General features: G+C 33.6%; 2 protein-coding genes across 2 annotated transcripts in view; both read right to left on the reverse strand.

Moving 5' to 3' along the window:
* Positions 1-24,050, reverse strand: part of LOC111044949 — a 45,643-nt gene that overhangs the window by 9,170 nt on the left and 12,423 nt on the right. The window contains exons 6-17 of the mRNA XM_039434753.1: positions 20,387-20,577; positions 18,653-18,766; positions 16,380-16,568; positions 14,890-15,106; positions 13,798-13,930; positions 12,705-12,818; positions 11,336-11,551; positions 7,002-7,168; positions 5,032-5,190; positions 3,702-3,957; positions 2,222-2,431; positions 470-728 (exon numbers count right to left, since the gene is read on the reverse strand). Coding sequence (XP_039290687.1) covers positions 470-728; positions 2,222-2,431; positions 3,702-3,957; positions 5,032-5,190; positions 7,002-7,168; positions 11,336-11,551; positions 12,705-12,818; positions 13,798-13,930; positions 14,890-15,106; positions 16,380-16,568; positions 18,653-18,766; positions 20,387-20,577 — 2,225 coding nt within the window. The remainder of the gene's footprint in view (positions 1-469; positions 729-2,221; positions 2,432-3,701; positions 3,958-5,031; positions 5,191-7,001; positions 7,169-11,335; positions 11,552-12,704; positions 12,819-13,797; positions 13,931-14,889; positions 15,107-16,379; positions 16,569-18,652; positions 18,767-20,386; positions 20,578-24,050) is intronic.
* LOC111044963 (cAMP-dependent protein kinase catalytic subunit alpha-like) lies at positions 7,704-10,181 on the reverse strand. The gene is made up of 2 exons (XM_039434751.1): positions 8,968-10,181; positions 7,704-8,184 (listed from the first exon to the last, which is right to left on the reverse strand). Exons 1-2 carry the CDS (start codon positions 9,735-9,737, stop codon positions 7,890-7,892), a joined length of 1,065 nt encoding a protein of 354 aa, XP_039290685.1. The 5' UTR covers positions 9,738-10,181; the 3' UTR covers positions 7,704-7,889.

Here is a 24,050-nt window from a genome sequence, read left to right on the forward strand (position 1 = left end):
TCACATGGCATTCATTCATCCAATTCATTCAGTCATTTATACACACAAAACAATAAACAATACAAATATACAAAATGAATACAATAATCAGAAAAACACTCTTTTCAAAAGCCCTCTGATTGGTTCACGTGGCATTCATTCATCCAATTTATTCAGTCATTTATACACACAAAACAATATAACAATACAAATATACAAAATTGTATTCAATTGTATAACAACAATTTAAGAATGATTACAGTTTAACAGGCTTTTGTGCAACCAGGCCTTGGAGTTTTTAAAATCGAATTTTTAATCAATGCCAAACCTAATGTAACGGTCTCTTTTCGTGAGGGCTACTTAGTAAGAATAATTCAATAAAAACCTTATGAATTTGACTTGATAATGGCATCATAGCCGAAACATATTGTGAGCAAACATTTAAAAAAAGGGTACTAAATTTTTTATTTTTATTTCTAATGTAACTGACCTATGTGATCATTGGCGGGCGGCGGAGGCCTAGTGGGGGTTGGCCTGGGTGGTGGCAGAGGGGGTGGAGGAGGCGAGTGGGTGGGGGGAGTGGGTGAGTGAGGGTGAGGAGGATGTGGAGGAGGAGGAGGGGGAGTGCCACTCAAGTGCTGGTCGCTGCGACTCATTTCGGCCGGACAGGAGCCGAGCAGGCGCGCTACGCCCGGCCCAGGCCAGCTGCCACGTGATTTCACCGCTTTCGGGTCGGGTGGCTGCAGCAGCTGTAATACAAAATTCAAATTAATTATTTGCCATAAAAGAGAAAAAGAGTTGTAGTAGATATTCTATAGTGAGGTCCACGTTATAATGGAAGTGGAGGAAGATAGGAGAACAACGTTGCCGATCCTCCGACTTGTCAGTGCCTTCTATAGACGGTAGCTGATACAGGTTTATTGATGTAATATTAAGGCAGTGCAAAGGTTAAAAATAAACTTTCTACTGGTGATATTTTTCATAGTTTTTCGATTTGTATATCATCAAGCTATCAAAATAAAAAAGTTTTCTCAAAAAAACATTTTTTTCCGATCATTGCTTTTTGAGGTATGAGCGCCAAAAATTTTAAATTCGGTAAGAAATAAATCCATGAGATTTAGTGGGTAAATTCTTCATATTGATGATTGAATAAAACAAAAAAAATCCTGAAAATATCAATTTTTGAGAAAGTTATTCAATTTACCAAAAATAACTGTTTTTATTTATTTTTGGCCATTTTTAGGAAATTGAATAACTTTCTCAAAAAGTGATATTTTCAAAGAATTTTTGTTATATTAAAGCAACAATACCATGAAGAATTTATCCTCTGAATCTCATGGATTTATCTCTTACCGAATATGACATGTTCTGTCTCAAAAAATTGAACTTTAGGCGCTCATATCTCAAAAAGCAATGATCGGAAAAAAATGTTTTTCTGAGAAATCTTTTTCTTTTTGATAGCTTGATGATATACAAATCAGAAAACTATGAAAAATGTCACCAGTAGAAAGTTTATTTTTAAGCTTTGCACAGCCTCAGGCTAACTGTTCATTCCAGTTTAAAATAATCACTTATATTTTATCAAGCTTTGGACAACATTAACTTTTTATCAAAATTTTTGGAGAGAAATAGTACAGGCTCAGCCTAGTTTTTCCTTCAATGTCATAATTATATTATATGATTGTAGTATTTTGTACAATAAATAAATAAAAATTAAGCAAGAAATAATATTTTTCAATATTTTCATAATTGAGATAAAATATTTTGTCAATTAATTATTAATTCTAGATTTTTGAAAGACGATCTGGCAATAGAGCAAAGCGAGAAATAGATAGCACTATCAGCTTTGTTGATTGAAAGACAAGGATAGCAATACCGTAGCTAATCAAACACTTCCATTATAACGTGGACTTCACCATAGTCGCTGTCACACAACAAACAATATTTGTTATTCATCTCTTCCTTTAAAACTTCTTAGAATATTTAAAATACATTTGAATAATTAAAAAAAACGGAGAAACAGAATTAAATTAGAATTGAGAGAGAAATAATTTGGTGATTAAATAAGCTCCATGAGCCAGTACTCCCGTTGTAAGGGTGATTACTTGAAGAGCAGACTCTAAATATCATTCATGATTTTAAAAATCCGAATGACTGTTAGATCAATAGAATAGAATAAAATAGAATAGATTAGAATATTTATTTCGCCAAAATACAAGATTATATTGTTTTGATAACTTACGCCGTTGTGCGATGCCTCCAAGTGGTCCCTGGACCTTTTGTGGAGCAGATGTCGAATGGTGGTGGGCGAATGCGTGAGGCGGTCGCGTGCGAAAGCCAACACGTCGAGCAGCCATCTTGCCGACTTCCAGGCGGCGTTCAGTTGCGCCTGCAGCCCCTCTAAGCGCGCTAGGCGCTCGCGTGCCACGCTTACTTCTGAGCTCGAAAACGCCTGAAATACCAAAAATGTGTAAAGTATTTCTCAAACAATATATAGTATGGTACTAAATATTACAAAAATGATGTCCCAGAATAGAATCATGTCCCAGGAATTACTTAGGCCCAGTTGCACAAAAGGCTCAGAACTACAGCGTGTGATTCGTCTTTAGGGACGTTCACATAAGCCCTTACATCTATCAGAGAGGCATTTTGAAGCTTTGAGAGAGCAGAATGTATTATGTGCTGATGCTCCTCCAAAAGGTTCATGATTATAATCTTATAATCATAATTAATAAGAATAAATCAATTTTCTATGAGCTATTCCTTACTTTCTTATTTCTAAGGCAAACTACACAGAGCTCCTATTTACTTGGGAACAAGGATTACAGTTCCTAGTAGGAATTAACAGAAACTACACGAGGCATGGTACAAGCCTGTTGAGCATTCTCATCAATCACAGTTACATATTATATAGCATGGATTCATTAGTATCATTAACTAATATTGTATTATAGTAGGTTCTTTTTGTGTGACTGCTTGCAGACTGTGGAACAGCTTACCAGCTATTCAGACCTCATAATGAGTAGAATGTATTAGTATGCAATGGGACTTGCTCAATATTATAAAGAAAATAATTGGCCTAAACATGTGCGGGATATATAGGAGATACACGAATGTCGCATTCACTGAGTTCACTGAGGGTGGATATAGGCGTATTCCCATTGATATTAATCAATTAATTCTATGTGTCTTTTTTTCGTTAGGGCTACTTTTTAATATAAATCTGAGTACGACATTATGTCGTGACGATATAATTTAAAAATGGTACTCAGATTCATATTTTTATTTATATCAATTAATTCTAATTTGATAATTGGAACAAGTTTATTAAATTTGTGATTCTGAGTTTACGTAACTATAAAAGCTTAACCAGAGTTTTATCCTAGTGATTCCGTAGCTTAGTCGGTAGTCCGCGAGACTCGCGAATGTGAGGTTTCGGGTTCGAGACCAATGAATAAAATATTTTTGGCAATAATTTCCAACTGTGATGGAGATTATCTGCATAATTTTGACAAAATAATAAATGATTATTGAATTTTTCATGTTTTCTAGACATAAAGAGCTTTCATTTTACAACACTAAATTTTCCCCAGTGCAAAGCACGGATTACCTGCTAGTGTATGATAGAGAATGATTGTGAAATTCTACTATTAGTCGTTCCTTTATTTATCCACAAACCATTGTTGAGGAAATCATGAATATTGTTGATGAAAACCACTGACCTCTCGATGACTGTGCTGAGCAAGCGCAGTGTCCAGCTCGAGTATGCAGGAGAGACGACTGTAGCGCGACACCAGCTGGCGCTGATAGGTGCCCAGGTGCACCATCTCGAACACCTGCACCGGAAGGGGCAGCAGGTCAGGTCGCTGCAGTAGCAACTCCCTCTGGCCGGGAGCGGCGCAGGCTGACTCGGGGGGCGGCACCACCATCAGGAACGACACATCGCTGCTTAGCTCCACCACCTCACCGTCGTACAGTCTACAAACAAACAAAATCAAATCAAATCCTTATTTGTCCCAAAAACATTATTAAAATGACAATGGTATTAAAAAAAGGAATATACGATATAAAATAAAAAATGCAATACCATTAGAAGTGAAACCATCAAATTAAGTTATGTCCGATCTAAACGGACTCTCTCGGATTGTATAAAACGATTTTAAACTGTCAAAGCCATTCGTTTATTGAAATAATTTCGTTAATGTTAGATCTAAGAATATGTGTACAAAATTTGAAGTCTGACAAAACCATCATCTCAAATTTAAACTGAAAGGATTTTCAGATTTCATCAAAGATTTGAAGCTGCTGCTACAAATCATTTATTTAAATATCTTCTTCGATAATCGGTTCAAGAATATGTGTTCAAAATTTGAAGTCAATTGGTCGAAGGCTTTATCAGAGTAAAATATAGGTTAGTCAGTAATGGTCCAATAATTACTAAATTAAAAAAATATATTGAATAGATAGTAGTGAGTAGCAAGTGGTTCTTATTGTGGATTTGTCAGGTAATTCAGGTTCTATTTCACTCTCATTTTTTATCGGCTGTGTGCTCGTTCTCAGATTTCATTTCATCATATCTCATTCATTCATTGAATCATCACAAATGACAGCGTTTGTGTGGCATTATAATTCATCCCCTCATTTTCATCTGGGCTAAAATACTCGTGAAGAGTTGCATTTGAAAATAAATAAATAAAATTTGACAGTTGAAATAATTGACTGTTTCCCAATTTGTGTACTAAAAATACAATTCAATACAATTTAATTGAAACGAAAATCCAATTTAAAAACATTAATTTCCATCTTAATGAAATTCACGTTCTCCTCCACAAAATATACAAATGATGAGAAGACAAAAGAGGAATTGTAAATTAGAATATTATTGTATATAATTTACAGAGTAAGTAGACGTTTTTTAATAATAAATAAATTAAAACAGTGTGTAGAAGACTGTGGAGAATTAAGGCGTGATTCATTCATTTGTTTACATATTTCATTACTGTGAAAGTGTTATATTTATCAATTAAGCACAGTCCGTGAGTCATGGCTGACCTGTGTGAAGGAGCCTCTTCGGCAGGCACCTCCATGTAGGTGAAGAGGCGTCGTGCTGTGGCCGCCACCTGCTCCACAAAGTCCCTCTGTTGCTCGCTGCAGTCCCCCCCGCTCCCCGAGGCACCCCCACAACCTATCCGCAGCCACTCCCACTCCTCACTGCAATCACAACAAACAAGAAAATAAGTTAAAACTTTGGGAAACTAATTTTTCAACTTAAAATCTAAGGCCTGGTGCACAAAAGCCTGTTGAATTTTAATCATGATCAAATTCCCAAGAGAACCAATCAAAGTAGTATTTTTTGAAAAGGAGGTTTCTCCGATTAGTTATTGTGGCATTTAATCGGTATTAAAAGTTGACAGACTTTTGTGCAACCGGATGTAATTTTAACTTTGTAATGGAGGAGTCTTGTATAGACAATCTTTCAAAATGTGTATGGTATAGTGTCTAGTTTATTCTTCAGTTTTCTTTTACATAATGATCAATAGGAAACAGTTACTCTTAACATGTTTTTACATGTATCGCTGCTAGGGATGTCAATCCCGGGATCCCGGTCCATTTTTGATACCTAACAATCCCGGGATTTTCCAGCGTCAATCCCGGGATTTTCGGGATTGCAAACCTGAAATTGTGAATCATATTTTTCCAAAAACAATTCAATATGGAATTTATTTACGGTGATGAGTATGAGTTTTTATAACTAATTTATTGTTCTAAGTGTTTGACTAATTTATTATACAGGCACAGCCTACAGTTGCATATACATAATATTTGATTGTATACTGTACTATGTACTGGCTTAATAGGATTCGCATTATCAGTTCGCATAATTGGCAGAATGGCTGTTGATTGGTTGTTATGTCTCTACACTCTTGTTTGTGTTTACACCGCACCACAATTACCAGTCTAGACGGCGCAATATTTGCAATAGTGCTGATGGCATTTCCTTGGAATGCATTTCGAACTTTGAAAAGACTTCAGAAATCAGAAATAAAAAAGCACTAACGATTCACTCTTTGTCTAATTATTCCTCTCCTCTTCTCTTTCTCTATCATAAGTACTCGTAGAATATCTAGTTGAAGTAAATATTATAGTTGGCTCTACGAAATTTCATTTAGTAGTGTAGTGGTTCAGCTTTCGCGTTGTTTGGTCGGTATGGCGTTACGATCTTACAAAAAGTATTCTATTTTATTATTAATATTATTAATTCAAGTGATATCAATTCACTTTACAGTATTTGACGTAATTAAATTGTGAGCTCTATCCCGTCCTGATGTAGGATAGAAATGCTTTTGTTCTACATAAAAAAGACTCTGATGAGTTATCTCGCTTTCCTCAGTTCTCACTATCATCTAAGATACAGCAAATTCAAGGTAGGACATGAAATAAAACAGTTACTCCTAATCTTGAAAACATTCAAAGAAATATATTGTTCAATTTTAATATTATTCCCAAGTATTTTTTTTTTCATTTTAATAATAGCCTCTCCTTCTTTAATGGGCCCTTTTTCATCTCCACACACTGTTACTGAACATGTAATTGAGGAGGAACAATTGGTTAAAAATGCATGAAACTGATTTTTGCCAATCCCGGGATCAGTCCCGGGATCCCGGGATTGATATTGGATAATCCCGAAATACCGGGATTGGAAATCAGTCCCGGGATTGACATCCCTAACGCTGCCCAAAATAGAGTTCTATTGGTGTTTGGTAATAATGAAAATATTCACCACGTTGTATGCTTTATATTAATAAAGAAAGAGTAAAACTTAGATTAATTCAGACTGGAAATTTAAATAGAACTCGACTAAATCTAGACTATGAAAAATTATTCAATGATAGATTTTTTCTTCAAGGGAACTGCAAAACGCTGACCTCAGATTCAATCAAGCCAGGCCAGATTCTTTTATACAGTATCTATTTTATATTTTATTTCCAATTCAAATTAATTAGGATATTTAATAAACTTACGCAGTGACATGAGAGTTGTCGCGAATCTTGCAATGAGGAGGCACATTGGGTGATTTGGTAGGTACAAGCACTTGCAAAAGGTCTACACTGCTCCTCATCTTCAAGTAGCCCAGGTACAGTCCGCGAGGCAAACGTATACTGCTCACTTGATGGTATGTTATTTGTTCCTGATACAAATTACAAAAAAATGTTGAATTACTACAGTCAAAGAAGAAAATGATAATACTTCAAAATATCAACCTGTGGTTTTATAAAAATACATTATTATTAGCCTGACTACATACTCCTGTTGTTGAGAAACTGACCAAGGAAAAATTCCTCAAAATTCGAGTAAGATATTTGTTAAAATAAAAAAATATTGAAAATCAATAGTATTGTAAAACCAAAGCATGATGTCTATAACTCACTAACAATTCTTGACGACCTTCAGTCAAATTAATAAAATAAGATTTCTCCTACGAAAAGATCTTGGAAAAATAATGCGAGTTCTACAACTTTGTTGTTCAACTTGATATAGCTCCATATTGCATACTCTGTTATCTGAAATCCTAACATAGGAAGTAGAAATTTCAATCCAATTCTATCATTCGTATTCAATTTCAATATTTTCTGATTTCGACTTGGAATTTATTTAAATCTTATACAGAGGAATAGAATACTAGAATAATATTATAATAGGTGGTATAAAATAAACAGCTTGAGAGATAGATATTTTTAATGAAGAAAAAAGTGTTGCATACGGTACTGAATATCTTCAGCTTTTAATCAATAAATATGACAATAATATCACAATTCCGACAAAACAAGACGACGACAGTAATATTAAATAAATTTTTATCTCTTCTTGAAATTTTCTCTTTGAATTTCGTTTATGATCTCTAATGACAACTAGAAATTGGCAAACTCCCTCGCATACGTATCCTGGTTTGATACTCGTAGATCAAAGTCTGTGGTGGTTTTGTAGAAATTGCTTGTGTCAGCAGGATTTGTGATGTCAGGCGTATAAGGGGCTACCACCCTGTGATTGAGTATACCCAACCACTCGACAGGCCTGAACCATTGATGGTTCTTGATGTCATTGACCCCGTTCTTCAGTATGCCATAGCGCTTTGAAACATCGGTTTGCAAAATGTGACTGAGCAGGTCGCATAACTCATTTGTAAATGACGAGGCATACTTGAATCTGGAATAAGTCATTAGGATTTATTTGTTTATTCTAGTCAAGAAATCCATTACTACGCTATACCAATATCTATCAAAGTTTTTCTGGTTAGGCTACAACATAGCCTAATATTCAATGAATGGAGTAGCCTAAATATTTTTCGAATAAAGTATGTCATATAGAAAATGGTTTTATAATCATCAGATATAAGGTGTATCAATAGAATATCTAACTCTGCTAATAAATATTTAACAAAAAATTTTAATGTTTTTTTGCAAAAGGGTATCTAAACTAACAAAATTGCTCATACATAGCCTACTAAAACAGACCTTAGGAACTCAAACTACTCAAGTTTTGGAAATAACGTGAGATATTGCAATAAATTAACGTTAAAAAAATAAAAATAAAGAATGAAAAGAAATTCAAAATAAATGCCATCAATTCCTTTAAAGATTTCTTCTCTCAGCAAATATTGGCAACAGAGGAGATTGGTACTTGCTCATGGATAGGCCTATTATTGTTTACATTACTATTTTTATAGTAAGAAACAATAAATGAATAGCTTAACGAGGTCTTACTCTCAATATACAGTAGCCTATAATTCATTATTAATTTTTAAATATTTTATTTGATATGAACATTGTAACAAATAATGATAATCAATTCTCAACTCCTCAACGTAGTCTCAAAGTATCAGACTCGAATCAAAGTAAATATAAGTGGAGCTTAATCATTGTACCTTATTGTTGTGACTATTTATCATATTATACGTAGCATTTTGCTTTATTAATCAAATTTAAATACCTTCCAGCAACGATTCTTTCATATAGCTTCATTTGATCCTTAGAATAGAATGGTGGATATCCAGCACACATTTCATAGATCAATATCCCAAACGACCAATAATCCACACTCTTTCCATATCCTTTGCTCAAAATAATTTCAGGTGCCAAATAATCTGGAGTTCCACAGAGAGTATACGTTCTGGTTTTGACAAGTTTACAAAATCCGAAATCTGTTATTTTTAGGTATCCGTTTTGATCAATCATTATATTCTCTGGTTTGAGATCTCTGTAGATGAGATCAAGGTTGTGGAGGTATTCTATGCCTAAAATAACTTGAGCCGCATAGAATCTCGCTTGAGTCTCTGGAAATTTCCGGCTTTTCCTCAGGTACATGAAGAGTTCACCTCCCAGAATGAGTGGCATAACAAAGTACACGTGACTGTTATCCTGGAAGAAGTAAACCAGATGCACAGTGAAGGGACAGTTGAGTATCTCAAGTACACACTTCTCATTATGTGTGTGTTCCAGTTGTTTTTTCTTTACTATCATTCTCTTGGACATAACCTTGACAGCATAGTGAGACCCGGTGACTCTCTTCTTTACCATGTACACTTTCCCGAAAGAGCCACTACCCAAAACTACTAGGAAATCGAAATCTTTGCGCGAGATATTGTACTCAACTCTGCGTTTAAACTTAGCGTCAAATTCAGTCTTTTCTTTGGCGAGAAACTCAGTGAGGCTATGTATTGTCCCCGACTTACGCGCTCCATCGTATGAGCCCGATGACATTGAAGACGATTGCAAAGACAGCTTTGCTGGTACAAATTCACTAAATATTTACAAACACTTTCACATTGAAAACAAATAGAACTCTACTCGGTTAACCGAATAACTGCTGATAGTTTCCAGGTTTTGCATAAATTGTAGATAAATGATAAAATTCTTCTTCATAATAATCTAAAAAAAAGGTTTTCACGATAATTTTGACAAGCACTACTCTGCTGAATCAGCTGATGTTTTGTTATTTTCTGTTAAAAATTACATAAGAATCTAATTTAGACGTGAGATTACAAAGGCTATGAAAAATCTTTTGATTGGCGATTCATGACGCAGTTGCTTCTTTGAAAAGAAGGCTTCTCTGATTGGTTCTTGTGGTATTTAGGCCCGGTCACACAAAATAATGTTAAATTGGAATCATGATTGGATTCAACAAGAACTAATAATTATAAAAGGTTTTTTAAAGCCTTCAACTTATTAAAACCTTTTTTCCGGCTCTTGTGGCATTTAATAGGGATTAAAAGTTATGCAACCGGTCCTTAATATATTTGTTGAAATTCAACAGGTTTTTGTATAATCGGGATTAAGAATTGATATACATGAGAATAAACAAAAATCTTTCTTAAATAGGCTGCTAAAAAATCCAACGTTTTATAAGAAAACTGGAAACAAATTAATAATTCCTTGAAATATTATAACTTAGTGCACAACCATATTTTTTCGTTGGATGCCTCAGTCTCAGTAGATGGCATAACGTTGCATAAATGTTCAGTCAAGTGTGAGTGTTCTTCATTCAAGAAATACTTTTTTACATAGAAGTAAAAATTTCTCGTCATTGATTATGCTTTCGAAGAAGATAACACTTTATTACATTACGTTTGAAGTTTTCTGAGCACCACTATTTCATAAATTACATCTCTTTCATTTCACTATACCCTATACTTTCATCTCCTTTACCCTATACCTACATTCTTTTCTCTGAGTCTATTCTTATAGGCTACAGATTATTTTAAACTGTTGAGTAAAATTAGCTGTGATGTGACTTTTCAATCATGAAAAGTAATGTTTTCATGAATTTTTTTGCCAATTCTCATACTCTGTTTAAAAAACAAACAAATCAGTTGCTATAGATAATAATGAAATTCTATTCCTCGATGAATCTCATATACTATAAATTCTAAAACTTATTCCAGATTCATGTTCTATCAAAGCGCTTTGAAAGTATTGAAAAACTTAGTAATTCGAATGTGATTGTTATCCAAGACTGTTTGTTTGAACGAATGTTTACAATTAAGCTGATTGCTCCAAGAGAACTTAATACAACTGGTCACTCTGGTCACTCTGAACAGTCGAAGATCTATGAGTGAGGTTTGAGAAATTATTGGTTTGATAAGTATTGGGAAATTAGCTTGGATTGTTGTACAGAATAGATTACGATACAAAATTTTGGCAATCAAAAGAAATGGCAATTATCTTCTCATGAAGGATTTTCTCTTTTTTATTTATTTATGTAACAAACAACACTGATGCGAAACAATTGGTAGATAAATAATACTAAGACAATCCTCGTGTTATATTTCTTCCAAATTTATATTATAGATGATGAATACCTGTATAGAAGCCATCAATATATCGCCTATTGACGTTTCGGAGGTTGGCTGAACGGCTCGTTTGGTGAGTTTGCCCAACGGAAGCCATCGCGAGTTGAGAACGGAAACGGATTTGGGTGACTTGACGTAGTTTACTGTGCACACGACTATTGTTCCCTCAGAGTCCCGCAGTGGCTTGTGATACAGCTGGCCAAGGTCTTGTATACTAAGAGCAGTCTGCAAACAAAAAGTTATCATTATAGTTATAGTAGTCATTATTAGTAATCATTATTAATTTAATTATAGAAACCATTTTACCATCTGACCCATTTTATTTATTTTAGTAATACCGTAATTGTTTTAGTAACACTCGGCCCCTGCGCTCAGGTTTTTAACCTTCAGGGACCTTCCGTATTTAATATTGATACTATTTATTTTATATATTCATCATTTACAATCAACTTGCGGACAAAGAAATAAACTACAGTCCAAAACTTCTTTTCATCCCAATTTTATAAATCAACTTCAATTTATTAAGTTAATTCTTTTAAGTTAATTTCACTTTTAACTCATTTTGTTAATTGTCAATTGTATTTATATAATTAAAAACATACATGTATGCATTGTATGGAGGAATAAGGAATTATTGATTGATTAATTGATGAGTTAACTAGTCAAGTTAATTATCGTGCCTTGTGTTCAAGTAATGTTTTGAACCAAGAGTAATCATTATCAGTCAAGTCAATTAATTATCGTGTCTTGTCTTCTAGTAGTGTTTTATAATATTGCTCCGCAATTGATACATTCGAGTTGTCAATGATACGGTATCATCCCAATTTGTTGATACTGTATAAACACTGTAATATTATCTTTTTTCATTAGGGCTACTCTTAAATAGCCGAAACATGTCGTGAATAAACAATTAAAAAAAGTACTTGGATTTTTATTTTTTCTTTCTATACTTTAATATTACTATAAATAAAAATATAAATCTCAGTACCCTTTTAAATTATTTTGTCACAACATGTTTCGAACATTAAAGTAAATTTATAGACTCTTACAAGGGTCTATATATTCTTAGTCTTAGATACTGGTTAGTAATAATATCTTAGATATTAGTCTTACAGACTCTAAGGGCCGGTTTCCGAACTCGGGATTTTGCCAAGTACTAGACTTTAAACAGCTGAAGTCAGAAAATTAGTTTTCCAAAACGGGGCGTAGTCGCAGTCATTGTCATAGTCACGTTTGAATTAAATTTCGAAAAAACTAGAAAATTGAACACAAAATAAAATAAAGAGAAAATTGTTACATAGGCATTTGAAAAAGAACAGCTTGTTTTGCATGTTTTCTTTAGAATGATTAATAGTTTTTCTCAATGACTCAGTCTCACCTGCATTTGTGCAGCAGCTTGTAGGAGTTTAATTCGAAAATGGACGGCCGAGGAACTGAGCGACTTCTCCATGTCTTGTTTCAACCATTTCACATCCTCCCATGTGCACGCCACCTTCAAAAATGACAAAAATATGTGAAAATCACATCAAATATTGTAGCATTCATGACATGATTCAACATTTTATTTGTACAAAAATACTCTTACAACACCATCCACTTGGATCCTCCTCAAACACAGATTAGTTTCTAGGTAAGGAGTATTATTCTATAATTGTACTTAAATAATTCTCAATTGTTTGTGAATATGTTTTTTTGCGAATAATTCACTTTTCCATTTAATTTCTCATATACTATTCTATATCCTTTCCTGCTCATGCAATTATTTATTCATTTATTTATTTATTTTCAAAGGCAACTCTTCACAAGTATTTTAATGCCGCACAAACGCTTCCATTTGTGATGATCACATTTTCTCTTTTTTGACATTTCGAGTATTATTCTACACTTTTGAACAACTAATTTCGACATAGCAGTCAGTCATACTTATTTCGTAATTAGTTGTTCAAAAGTGATTATTTAACAAGCAGTTCGTAATGGAATCAAACATTGAAGAGTATTATTCTACAATTGTATTTATATTTCTCCATCGTTTGATAATATGTGTTTTTTTGAGAATAATTTCCTTTCCAATCTAGTTTTTAATATAATATGCATATTTTTTGTATATCCTTATCTGCTCTCGCTTAGTAGGATCATATTTTATCTTATTTAACGTATTTGGATTGGGTCTCATAGTGTTGAAAACATTGAAATCATAAAAGAAAGATAATACTATTAAAAATTTCATTCCAATAGTATAGCTAAACAAGAAATGAATAGCATATTATCTATAGAGAATCAATAAATCTAGAATACAGATTCTGTATTCTTGATTCCTTGTAGAGAATAAAAAAATCTAGGATAGAGTTTTTGTATTCTTGATTCGTTGTGGAGAATCAGAGTTCGACTAAACAGTTCGCTAGACAGATTACAATGTCGCAGTGAACCACGCAATTTCAAAAGAAGATCGAAGACTGTTGCATTCAAATTACCTTAAGTAGCCAATGGAAGTCGTGGTATATCGATCCCGGATATGTTTCATCCACTTCAATGACTGGTAGGAAATCTTCGTTAGTTACTAACACCCTGTCCTCATTGTAGAGCAAGCAGGAGAAGTACACACCTCTGCAAAAAGTCAATCAAGTTTTGAAGTGAATATTGAGTCTATATTGTATACAGAATGAATTATAAATCGATGAGTTCTCAAGTTTACACAAAGGAGTTTCTACCAATGTATGCACACAGACTAGATACCAATATGATACTAGTTAATGCGGGTTCCATTATTCATAATTTATTATTAGGTGCCATGTTTTTGTATTGATATGTATTTCTTTTTCTATAAAACAATGATAGAAAGAAATTTCATAGATGATGACTTAATATTAAGTCATGATGACTTCATCAATCTTATAACTGTATAATTGAAATACTAGTTCCAATTTTTATTCTGCTTGCTTGTTGTTAATAATTATCATTATACAAGGAAGAAGTGTTCATGAGGATGATTATTTTAACAGTGAATATGAAATAAGATAGTTCAAGTTTATTAATGGAAATAAAAAAATCACTTTTGACATTAAACTACTTCATTACCACTTTAAATTTTCTTTTGACAACAGGAGATAAATAGCACTTGGCACTATGGCTAATATGCCAGACCAATATGGTTATTCCATCTGAATTCATTAGATTGTAGGTAAGTAAAGTATGATTTCAAAACAAGACTTAGGTGCGTCCAACTTTATCGGGTTGACAGTAAGTTTAACTATAAGTATTAAAGATCAATTGTAGCAAAATTGGACGAATCGCTGCAGCCTGAGAGGTATCTCCTGTTATTTAGCTACGAGGTACTTAGCTCGTAGTTACTTTTGATGACAATCAATAATTCTAATACCATAGAAGAATAATTTAACGATATATTTTCTCTATGCTTATAATGATACACTACTGAATACTGATACTAATACCCCAATACTAATACTTGCGCCCTAGCTTCGCCCTCCTAGAATTAAATAAAGTTAGAATTCTATTCAGTTCAATTTAATACAAATGCTAAACGTCCCAATCAGTGGTACACCAACCTCCTGAGATGCTTCTGGAACTTGGAGGCGGCAGTGAAGAGCTGTTTGATGGTGGTCTTCTTGCGGCGCTGTCCAAGGGGCGTCTCGCCGGGGGCGGCTGGACTGCCCACCCCCTTCAGATCGGGCCGTGCACTTCGCACCTCCTGGAACAGTCGGTCGAACAGAGCGAGACCGCTGCTCGGCAGGCGCTCTTCCTTCTGCACAACGTCTCTCCAACCTACCAACAAACATATCGGTGCTCAATAAGCAATACTCTAGCATTGAAAAATTAAAAAGATTTAGTTTCAGGTATGATTATGTGCTTTTCTAGTCTTTAAACTTCATCCAATCCATCCAATTTGATTTATTTCACAATAATTGTCAGAAGCAGTTTGCGATACAATCGTAAGGGAAAAAGTGGTTGTTTGTAGAAATAGAAGAAAAAATCACTACAAATTGTATGTAAAGTAAATTTGTTTGGATTTTTGTTGGTGGGATACAAAACAGTAGGTAATTTAAGAGTTCAACAATTATTTTACTAAACGACTTATTAAATCAAACCAAATAAAATTTATTGGAAGGGAAAAAACGCAGTCAGTAAAAGTAGAAGAACAATCACTACAAATTGAATGTAAAATAAATTTGTATGGCTTTTTGTTAGTGGGATACAAAACAGTAGGTAATTTAACAATTCAACAATTATTTTACTAAACGACTTATTAAATCAAATCAAATAAAATGTATTTACTTAAAGATTACAACAAAAACATCAGCATTCAAAATGATTAATTTAAAACTTTATTTCACTAAATAATATGCAACTAATATAAATCTTAAACTAATGCAAGGTTTATGAATTGAATGATACTGTACTCGAATAATAGGGGGAAAAGCTTACAGAGGCAGCATATTGCCTGTGCGTAAACTCGAGTTGAGTTTATATCAAGAGTGTTATAGTATTTATTTAATTCATTCATACATTCATTCACAATGCAAATGACACTAATGTAATGAAATGGAAGACAAAATAATAAGATAGTCCTTGTGCTATTTTTCTTCCAAATTTATAGGTGACAAAGTCCAATATGGGGTTCAAATTTTACGTGTACAATTTTTATAAAATTTTAGTCCAAAATAAACATGAAAACTATAAATTTTGAATTTAAATGGCTTGAATTAATAAATTGATTAGAAATATTCCACTCAATTACCACTTGTAACTAATAATATTGAGTTATTTAAGAAAATTTGATACCATTCAAGAAACACAAACTTGTAAACACTAGTGTGTTAATATTAAGATTATTATTTAATATTTTGTTGATTCTGAACACGTTCCAAGTCACTGAGCCCCAAGGTCAGCGACCAAAAAATTGGAGATAGAAATCGCATCGTATTAAAGTAAGTAATATAGGAGAAAGAAGTGAGTCAGTAAATAAAGCATAGGAAGGCGAAAACAGTGTCTTTTAATGATAAGTAGAATTTAAAAGAAAGGTAGGTACTGTACTCACTGGAAGGAATAATCGATTGTGGATAGGACATCCTGAAATTGCCGAATCCGCGAATATTGCCACAGGCGACCCTGAAGTAGTAACGTCGCCCCCTTTCAAGGCCGTCCACATGACACTCCAGCTGTTTCGGCTCCAGCACCTCTTTGAATCCAGCCAGTGCACTGAAATCTGGACAACAGCTCCATTCCACTGCACAAAACAAATTAAAATCACACTTTGAATAATAGAATAATATTATGATGATATTATAATAAAAGTTGTAGTATTCTAATGAGATGAATCATTGAAGATATATTCTAATACTCAAATTAATAGAAACAATATAAAACTTGTACCGTAGTACTCTTTTTATTTAAAACATTTTAAAACTTTAAACAGGTCGAAACTAGTCGTTGAATTGTTTCAAAGTTTCAAATAAAAAGGGTGCCACAAGTTTTATATTGTTTTTATTGACCGAGCAAAGTGAGATCTAAGATTCAAGTCGACGGTTTGGCATTTCTCTTAATGTTTAAATGTTTATATGTTGCGCATTTACGGCGAAGCGCGGTAATAGATTTTCATGAAATTTGACAGGTATGTTCCTTTTTTAATTGCGCGTCGACGTATATACAAGGTTCTTGGAAATTTTGCATTTCAAGGATAATATAAAAGAAAAAAGGAGCCTCCTTCATAAGACAATATTAGAGTAAAAATCAGACTATAGAATTATTCATCATAAATCAGCTGACAAGTGATTACACAGATGTGTGGAGAAGACAGTCTATTGCTGTATTTCCATAAGGTCTATAGTTTCAATCAGGTACTTGTGGATGAGAATACTGTGTGAGGTCTACTGTTCACAGAGCTACTAGTTAATTTGAATGGAGTAGCCCATATAAGTGAAGTGATTTTATTCTAATACTCTTATGATAAGACGACACATCGATTAGAAAACACTATAATACCGTAGGCTAGGAAATAGAAAACTAACAGACTTACGTGAAAAAGTACGGACGTGTTCTGAGAGCCTATAATTACCACACAAATATTAGCTCACTACATGAATTGAATCGAGAATGGAAATCTTTAGATTTTTGTTTTTTTGCTAAGGGATGATATTCAGGATACCAGTACCTTGTATGTTAAATATCTACTAATTCTAAAAATGACATGAATACTAAAAATTATACACTATTTCCCAATTCAAAATGATTTTGGGAGAAAATTTGACTGGTCTAGGCAGAGGATCATGATTCTGAAATGTTCAAACCTATTCAGTCAGAAGCCATTCACCCTACTATAGTAGTAAGAAGCACGACACACTTTAAAGCATGGGTAGTATGAGTAAAGTTATAGGAACACTTTACTACAGCAGCAAAAACTGATGGAAAATAATTCCTTAGATACTACTGCAATGTATTCGATCGAGGAGACCCGACTCCTCTGGAACCCAATGTAGCAATACGAATTCTATCGAGCACATCATGACTTTATAGGAGGCTAATATAGTTGATTGAGTAATACTAATCGATAGTCCCACATTTTTCAAGCATATCATGCCCTCATAGAAGGCTTATGAGGTGTATTGAGTAATAATATTCATAGAACTATATGTCTCTCAATTTTATTCACTCTCATTACATAATGGTGTCTGTTTTGAATGATATAATTTATAGTAAAAATAATTTATTCATAGTTTTCGTTCGAGACAGCAGACATCATATTATATAATATTTTGTATGATTTCTCATTCTATTAATGGAATAAAAATAATTGCTCGATCCTCACCTATTGACACCCACTTCGTTGGATTCGAGGATTAGTATAGCTTCAACTATATGCATGTGCTCTACTGCAGCAAATGATTAAAATTAATGGGTAGAAAACTAATATATCAATCAAATTCTCTTAGCTGCCTTCATTTCTCAGTAGTGCAAAGAATTACTACTACACCTGAATCTTTCTTAAAATAAAATCTTTATTATGAAGTGTAAACATAACCTATTTTTGGACAATTTCTATCTAAATTAGGGAAAGGAACAGTTTTTGGCTTTAATCTTGTTGTTCCATTTTCAATCATTCTTAGTTGAGAGAAATATTGTATGCATTAATGTATAAATCAATCAAATAATAAATACACTCCAATGCAGTTCTAACTAAACGTTTTATTAACACCAAACAGCTCCATACAAAAGAATTTGAGAACAAATTAGAAAGCAGCATAAGAAAAAATGTGATGAAAAATTAAATTCTGAAAGTTAGAATCGTTGAAAGGGGATGATTGAAATACGTACCCCTGTATTTTGTGCATATGGGTGAATCATGGTGCTCTGGCTCCTGGTATCTTACAGTGACTGAGTCTTTTCCAGTTACGTCTGCCACAACTAAGAACGGAATATCTGGGGGTCCTGAAAAAAATAAATTAGGATTTGTAACTGTCTATATCCTGAATATACCTCATATAGTCAATATAGTGATATTCTCCATCACTTACTATCTATTATTAGAATTATTTTTGTGTGTTTTGCATTGTAAATTGAGTGTGTAATTGAAGAAATTTGAAGAGACACACAACCTAGCTACATTTGGACTGTTTTATAAATTAGAATTGGAACCGTTTTGGTCTTACAAGTCTGTGGTACTTTTCTGTAAGTTGTGTGATTCTCAATGATTGAATAAATAAATAAATAAGTAAATTATAGTAAGTTATTGATTAATGAGATATCCACCCTATCATCCACCCTATGTTCATATATTATACAATTTTTGTCAGCATTATATTATTTACTGTGGAGGTTTACAAACAATTTTCGATTTAGAATTAGCCAATAGATTTATAGGGAAATCTTGTCTCCAAGTTTACTTGGGTTGGAGCAAGATAGTCAATTTTGATCCGGAAGAGCACAAGATCAATAATCCTTGTCGTAAAAAGCTGTTTAACCCTTCATGCTTGGTTGTACCAAACATGATATATTCTAAATATATCAATATTCTGGATGGATTCATAAATCAGAGTTCAAGATAGATCAGTATACAAGATAGATCTATACATCTAAATCCAAGATGAATCAATAAATTGGGATTCAAGATAGATCATTATACAAGATAGATCTATAGATCTGAATTCAATATAAATAAATGAATTGGGATTCAATATAGATCAATAAATCAATAATAGATTCAAGATTGATCTATGAAAATCTGTATTCAAGTTGAATCAATATTCGAGATGAATCTTTGAATGGCCGCTTCAAAACGGAAACATCGCGCCTTTGTATCCCTCCCGCTATATGCTTCTTTGCTGCACATGTCTATCCCAAGTAAGAAGTAATTCTGCACAGAGTAGTTATAAACTATCCAATCGAAATGACTATTTATTCAACTAATATAAAGTTAATTCACGAAATGAATATTATGAGACACACGGTTTAAGCCTTAGGTTTGAAACACAGTTTCAAACTGCAAATTAAAACTGCTCTTTATTTTTTTCAATATATGACTCACTTTGAATATAATATAACTCAGATTGATCTATAAAAATCTTTATTCAAGTTTAATCAATATTCGAGATGAATCTTTGGATTTATACAGATAGATCCATAGATTTTAATTCAAGATAGATCGTAGTTTGTGCCGAAATAAACTATAGTCCATACAAATTTACTTCAGACTTGGAGGAATATGCTGCGCAGAGAAATGGAGGGAGATCAGTCAATTACAGTGATTAATAGAGTCATAGGTAGAAGCGCAGTTGCCAATTTGTCAGTTGTATGACTGCTTTCAGACAGGAAACTTCGCATGTGTAGCATGAGCACATGAACAGTCACTAGAAGTTGGAGAACGCTGGCCGCTTCAAAACGGCAACATTGCGCCTCTGTATCCCTCCCGCTGTATGCTTTCTCTGCTGCGCATATCCATCCCAAGTAAGAAGTAATTCTGCACAGAGTAGTTATAAACTAGCCAACGAAATGAAATCCATTGTACACTATTCCGTGAAGAAATCTGCGCTTTTTGTGACGTGAACTTACTGGCTTGGTCGAATCCCAATATCATCTTGTTGAGTCCACGTGACCGCCTCTCCCAGAGCGCCAGCGTCTTGTCGGAGCCAGTCTGCGTGTAGGCCCTGTTGTCCGACTCCCCCCCTGACCCGCCCAGCTCCTGCACATGATGCTCTGCCTCCCTCGCTAATTGGTGCAAATGCGCCAACAATTTATCACCACTTCCAACTGCAACAAAACAAACAATACACAAACATTGAACAAAAGAGACACAAGATTATGTGAAAAAATTACATCTAAATTAATTAAGCTTCTATCATTGATTAAATAATTGATATAAGTAAGAGTTGATGAAAGTTTCTAATTAGCAATTATTGCACCTCAGTATTACCATGGAGAAAAAAATAACATAAGAAGATATCCCATGGTAAAGGCCGTTAAATGCTCCGAATTTCAAGTCGAGTTGTTGTTAACTCAAGCCGTTTACTGTCGATTACTGTCTATTATCACTGTTTTTGCTGGGTGAGAATGTAAGAAAACTCAATGAATGTTGTTAACTCAAGCCGTTTACTGTCGACTACTGTCTATTATCACTGTTTTTGCTGGGTGAGAATGTAAGAGAGGCACAGTGTAAGACACTATTGACGTTGTCTCTTGCCTTCGTGGCCTTCTGACTAGAAAATATTATTACTATTACTACCAGCGTCACTTAGCTTCACGAAAAAGAGCTTCCAGGACTATCGGCAGTGATATTTGAAACATAAACTATTACATTAACATACCATGGAATTTCTTCTTATGCTATCTTCACTCTATGTATCACTTGATTGGTTATGATTTCAAGTACCTGCGCAAAGAAAATTAGTCGAACCGAAAATTTATTTTCTACTCATTCATCAGTGGAAGCAACACCGGGTGACCCCACATGTATCTCATTAATAGAATGAAAAGAAAAAATTCATTTCATGAATGAAAAAAATCATCGATATTCGAACAGATACAGAGGTAATTTGAGAGATGATGCACACCGAAGTACTATGTATGAGCGAGGGGTAAGGAGTTCAGGTATCCGGATGTACAACTCATTGCCATCTCACATAAAAGAAACGTCAGGTAAAGCTTTCAGACTTTTATTGAAGAAAGTGCTGCTATCCATATGTGCCTACTCAGTGGAGGAATATAAAATTTTTTACAAACCTCAAGATGGAGGTTTAAGAAGATAGATAACATTCTACTGTTTGATTAATAACAAATTGGCAAATCCTTATACCCCTTTTACAGGTGTTCAGTGGATGAAAATGATAATAAAATACTAAAAAATAATATTGAATAGATAGATTGGGCATGGGCGTCCACTGCCCACCTCAAAAGGGGATCTGGAGCTTGTTAAAAAATATAAATTGTCTACAATTAGGGAAATAAGCTACACATAAGTCAAAGACATACATGACATAGGACTATATAGAAAATAGTTTGATCATTTACGTGGAATAATAAACTATAACCAATAATAAAATATGACCCATGCACTCTTTCTTTGAATAGAAAGCATTCTCGGAGAAATCAATTTTTAGTTTAGATCAAATTCATATCCTTTATGAAGTCAGGTCGAATTTTGTATGCCGGAACTCCTGACGTCACGCTTATACAGAGTGATTCATAATTATGGTAAAATATTTTAATACGTGATAGAAGAGGTAAAAATAAGAGAAAAAGTTCATATAAACATATATCCATAAACTCTTCATTAGCGAGCTATACAGGGTGAAAGATTTCGCCCGGAATTCAGTTCCTCTGGTGAAATACACCAATGCTGAATTTTTGGGGACTAGTTTTTGAAAAACTTATGCTGGATTCATATGAAAAATATCTGAAAAATTGAATAAAACTAGTCTGGAGGCTGTAGTGTGAGTAGTTTTTGAGAAAAAAGTTGAAATATGCAAAAAATCTAAGTAGAAAAACACAGACTTCTACGTTTGATGCCCAATAACTTTCTTTAATGACCAGTAAACAAATAATTTTTGGCAATAAAAATTGTAGAGAATTCAATTCTGGAAAGAATTATGTAAGCTGTGTAAACTAAATTCAAATAAAAGTTGAATAAAATATATCTTATGTAGTACATTACACCACAAAATTTGCTTTTTTATGAGGAGAGAACTAATAACTCATAAGTTGTAGCTGATTGCAAATAGAATATTCGGTTTTTTATGAAAAGTTTTTTTTATATGAAGTAGCATATCTAAATGACATTAAACTTATACCAAAAGACTAGTAGATTATACCATTAAGCCTGGGAGGAAGCTCGAACAGAAATAGATGATCTCCTATGATTCCTGCCCAAATGTTTACTGAAAACTGATGTTGTGGAAGATTAGGATTGATGGAATGAGGATTCTCAGTTGCCCAAATATGTTGGTTGTTGACGTTAACGATAGCTGTTCTTGGAGAGTGTGCCTCGTCGGTAAATAAAACGGTTGTTAAAAAGTTTAGGTAAACAAGTTTTACTAAAAACCATAGGCAAATACCAGCACAGGGAATACAGTCTCGTGGCAATAGAGTATGAACTTTCTGGAGGTGGTATGGATGTAATTGTTGCTATTTTAGTTTCCTCCAAATAATAGATTGATGGACATTAAACTGCACTGACATTTCTCATGTGCTCTTCTCTGGATGTTCATAAATTTCATTAAGAACTTGTTCTTCTAACTCAACAGTCATAGTAGATCGGGGTCTGCCTGCATAAATGTGCTCTTTGGATATCAAAGAATCTGTTTCAGACAGACGTTGATGAATAGTGGCAAAAACCTTGAACTTGGACATACTCGGTTGAAAGTTCTCTTGATACAAACGTCTTGCTTCAGTACTATTACAATAGTGTCCCATTCCATACATTAAATGCATGTCAGCTAATTCGGAGTATGAATAATGTCTAAGATTACCTGCCATTTTTTAAAAGTTAGCACTTAACACAAAAGCAGAGTGGAATGGTTACAAATAACTGGTTAATAGATTGAACAAAAACACAGCGTAGTTACAGTAGGCCTACTTACAGTTTGTTTTTTTTTTGTTCAACAGTGAACTAAAATATTTCTGAAAATAATTTTCAGCTGATAATTTCTTTTAATATTTTCTTATTTAAAACATAATAAATCAGATTTTTGGAACAGCTATTATTGAAATCCATGTTTATTTGCAATCAGCTACAACCTATGAGTTATTAGTTCTCTCCTCATAAAACAGCAATTTTTGTGGTGTAATGTACTACATAAGAATACATTTTATTCAACTTTTATTTGAATTTAGTTTACACAGCTTACATAATTCTTTTCAGAATTAAATTCTCTACAATTTTTATTGCAAAAAATTATTTGTTTACTGGTCATTAAAGAAAGTTATTGGGCATCAAACGTAGGAGTCTGTGTTTTTCTACTTAGATTTTTTGCATATTTCAACTTTTTTCTCAAAAACTACTCACACTACAGCTTCCAGACTAGTTTTATTCAATTTTTCAGATATTTTTCCATATGAATCCAGCATGAGTTTTTAAAAAACTAGTCCCCAAACAATTCAGCATCGGTGTATTTCACCAGAGGAACTGAATTCCGGGCGAAATCTTTCACTCTGTATACTCGCTAATGAAGCGTTTATGGATATATGTTTATATGAACTTGTTGAGTCCACGTGACCGCCT

The sequence above is a fragment of the Nilaparvata lugens genome, chromosome 8 (genome assembly GCF_014356525.2).
Source record: "Nilaparvata lugens isolate BPH chromosome 8, ASM1435652v1, whole genome shotgun sequence".
NCBI classification, from domain to species: Eukaryota; Metazoa; Arthropoda; class Insecta; order Hemiptera; family Delphacidae; genus Nilaparvata; species Nilaparvata lugens.

What these genes read in the sequence shown, in the direction of transcription:
- LOC111044963 (XM_039434751.1), bottom strand. Translation starts at nt 9,737, where the DNA reads ATGTCATCGGGCTCATACGATGGAGCGCGTAAGTCGGGGACAATACAT. An exon ending in GAAAGAATCGTTGCTGGAAG is followed by an intron (nt 8,185 to 8,967) that starts GTATTTAAATTT and finishes GACTTATTCCAG; the next exon opens with ATTCAAGTATGCCTCGTCAT.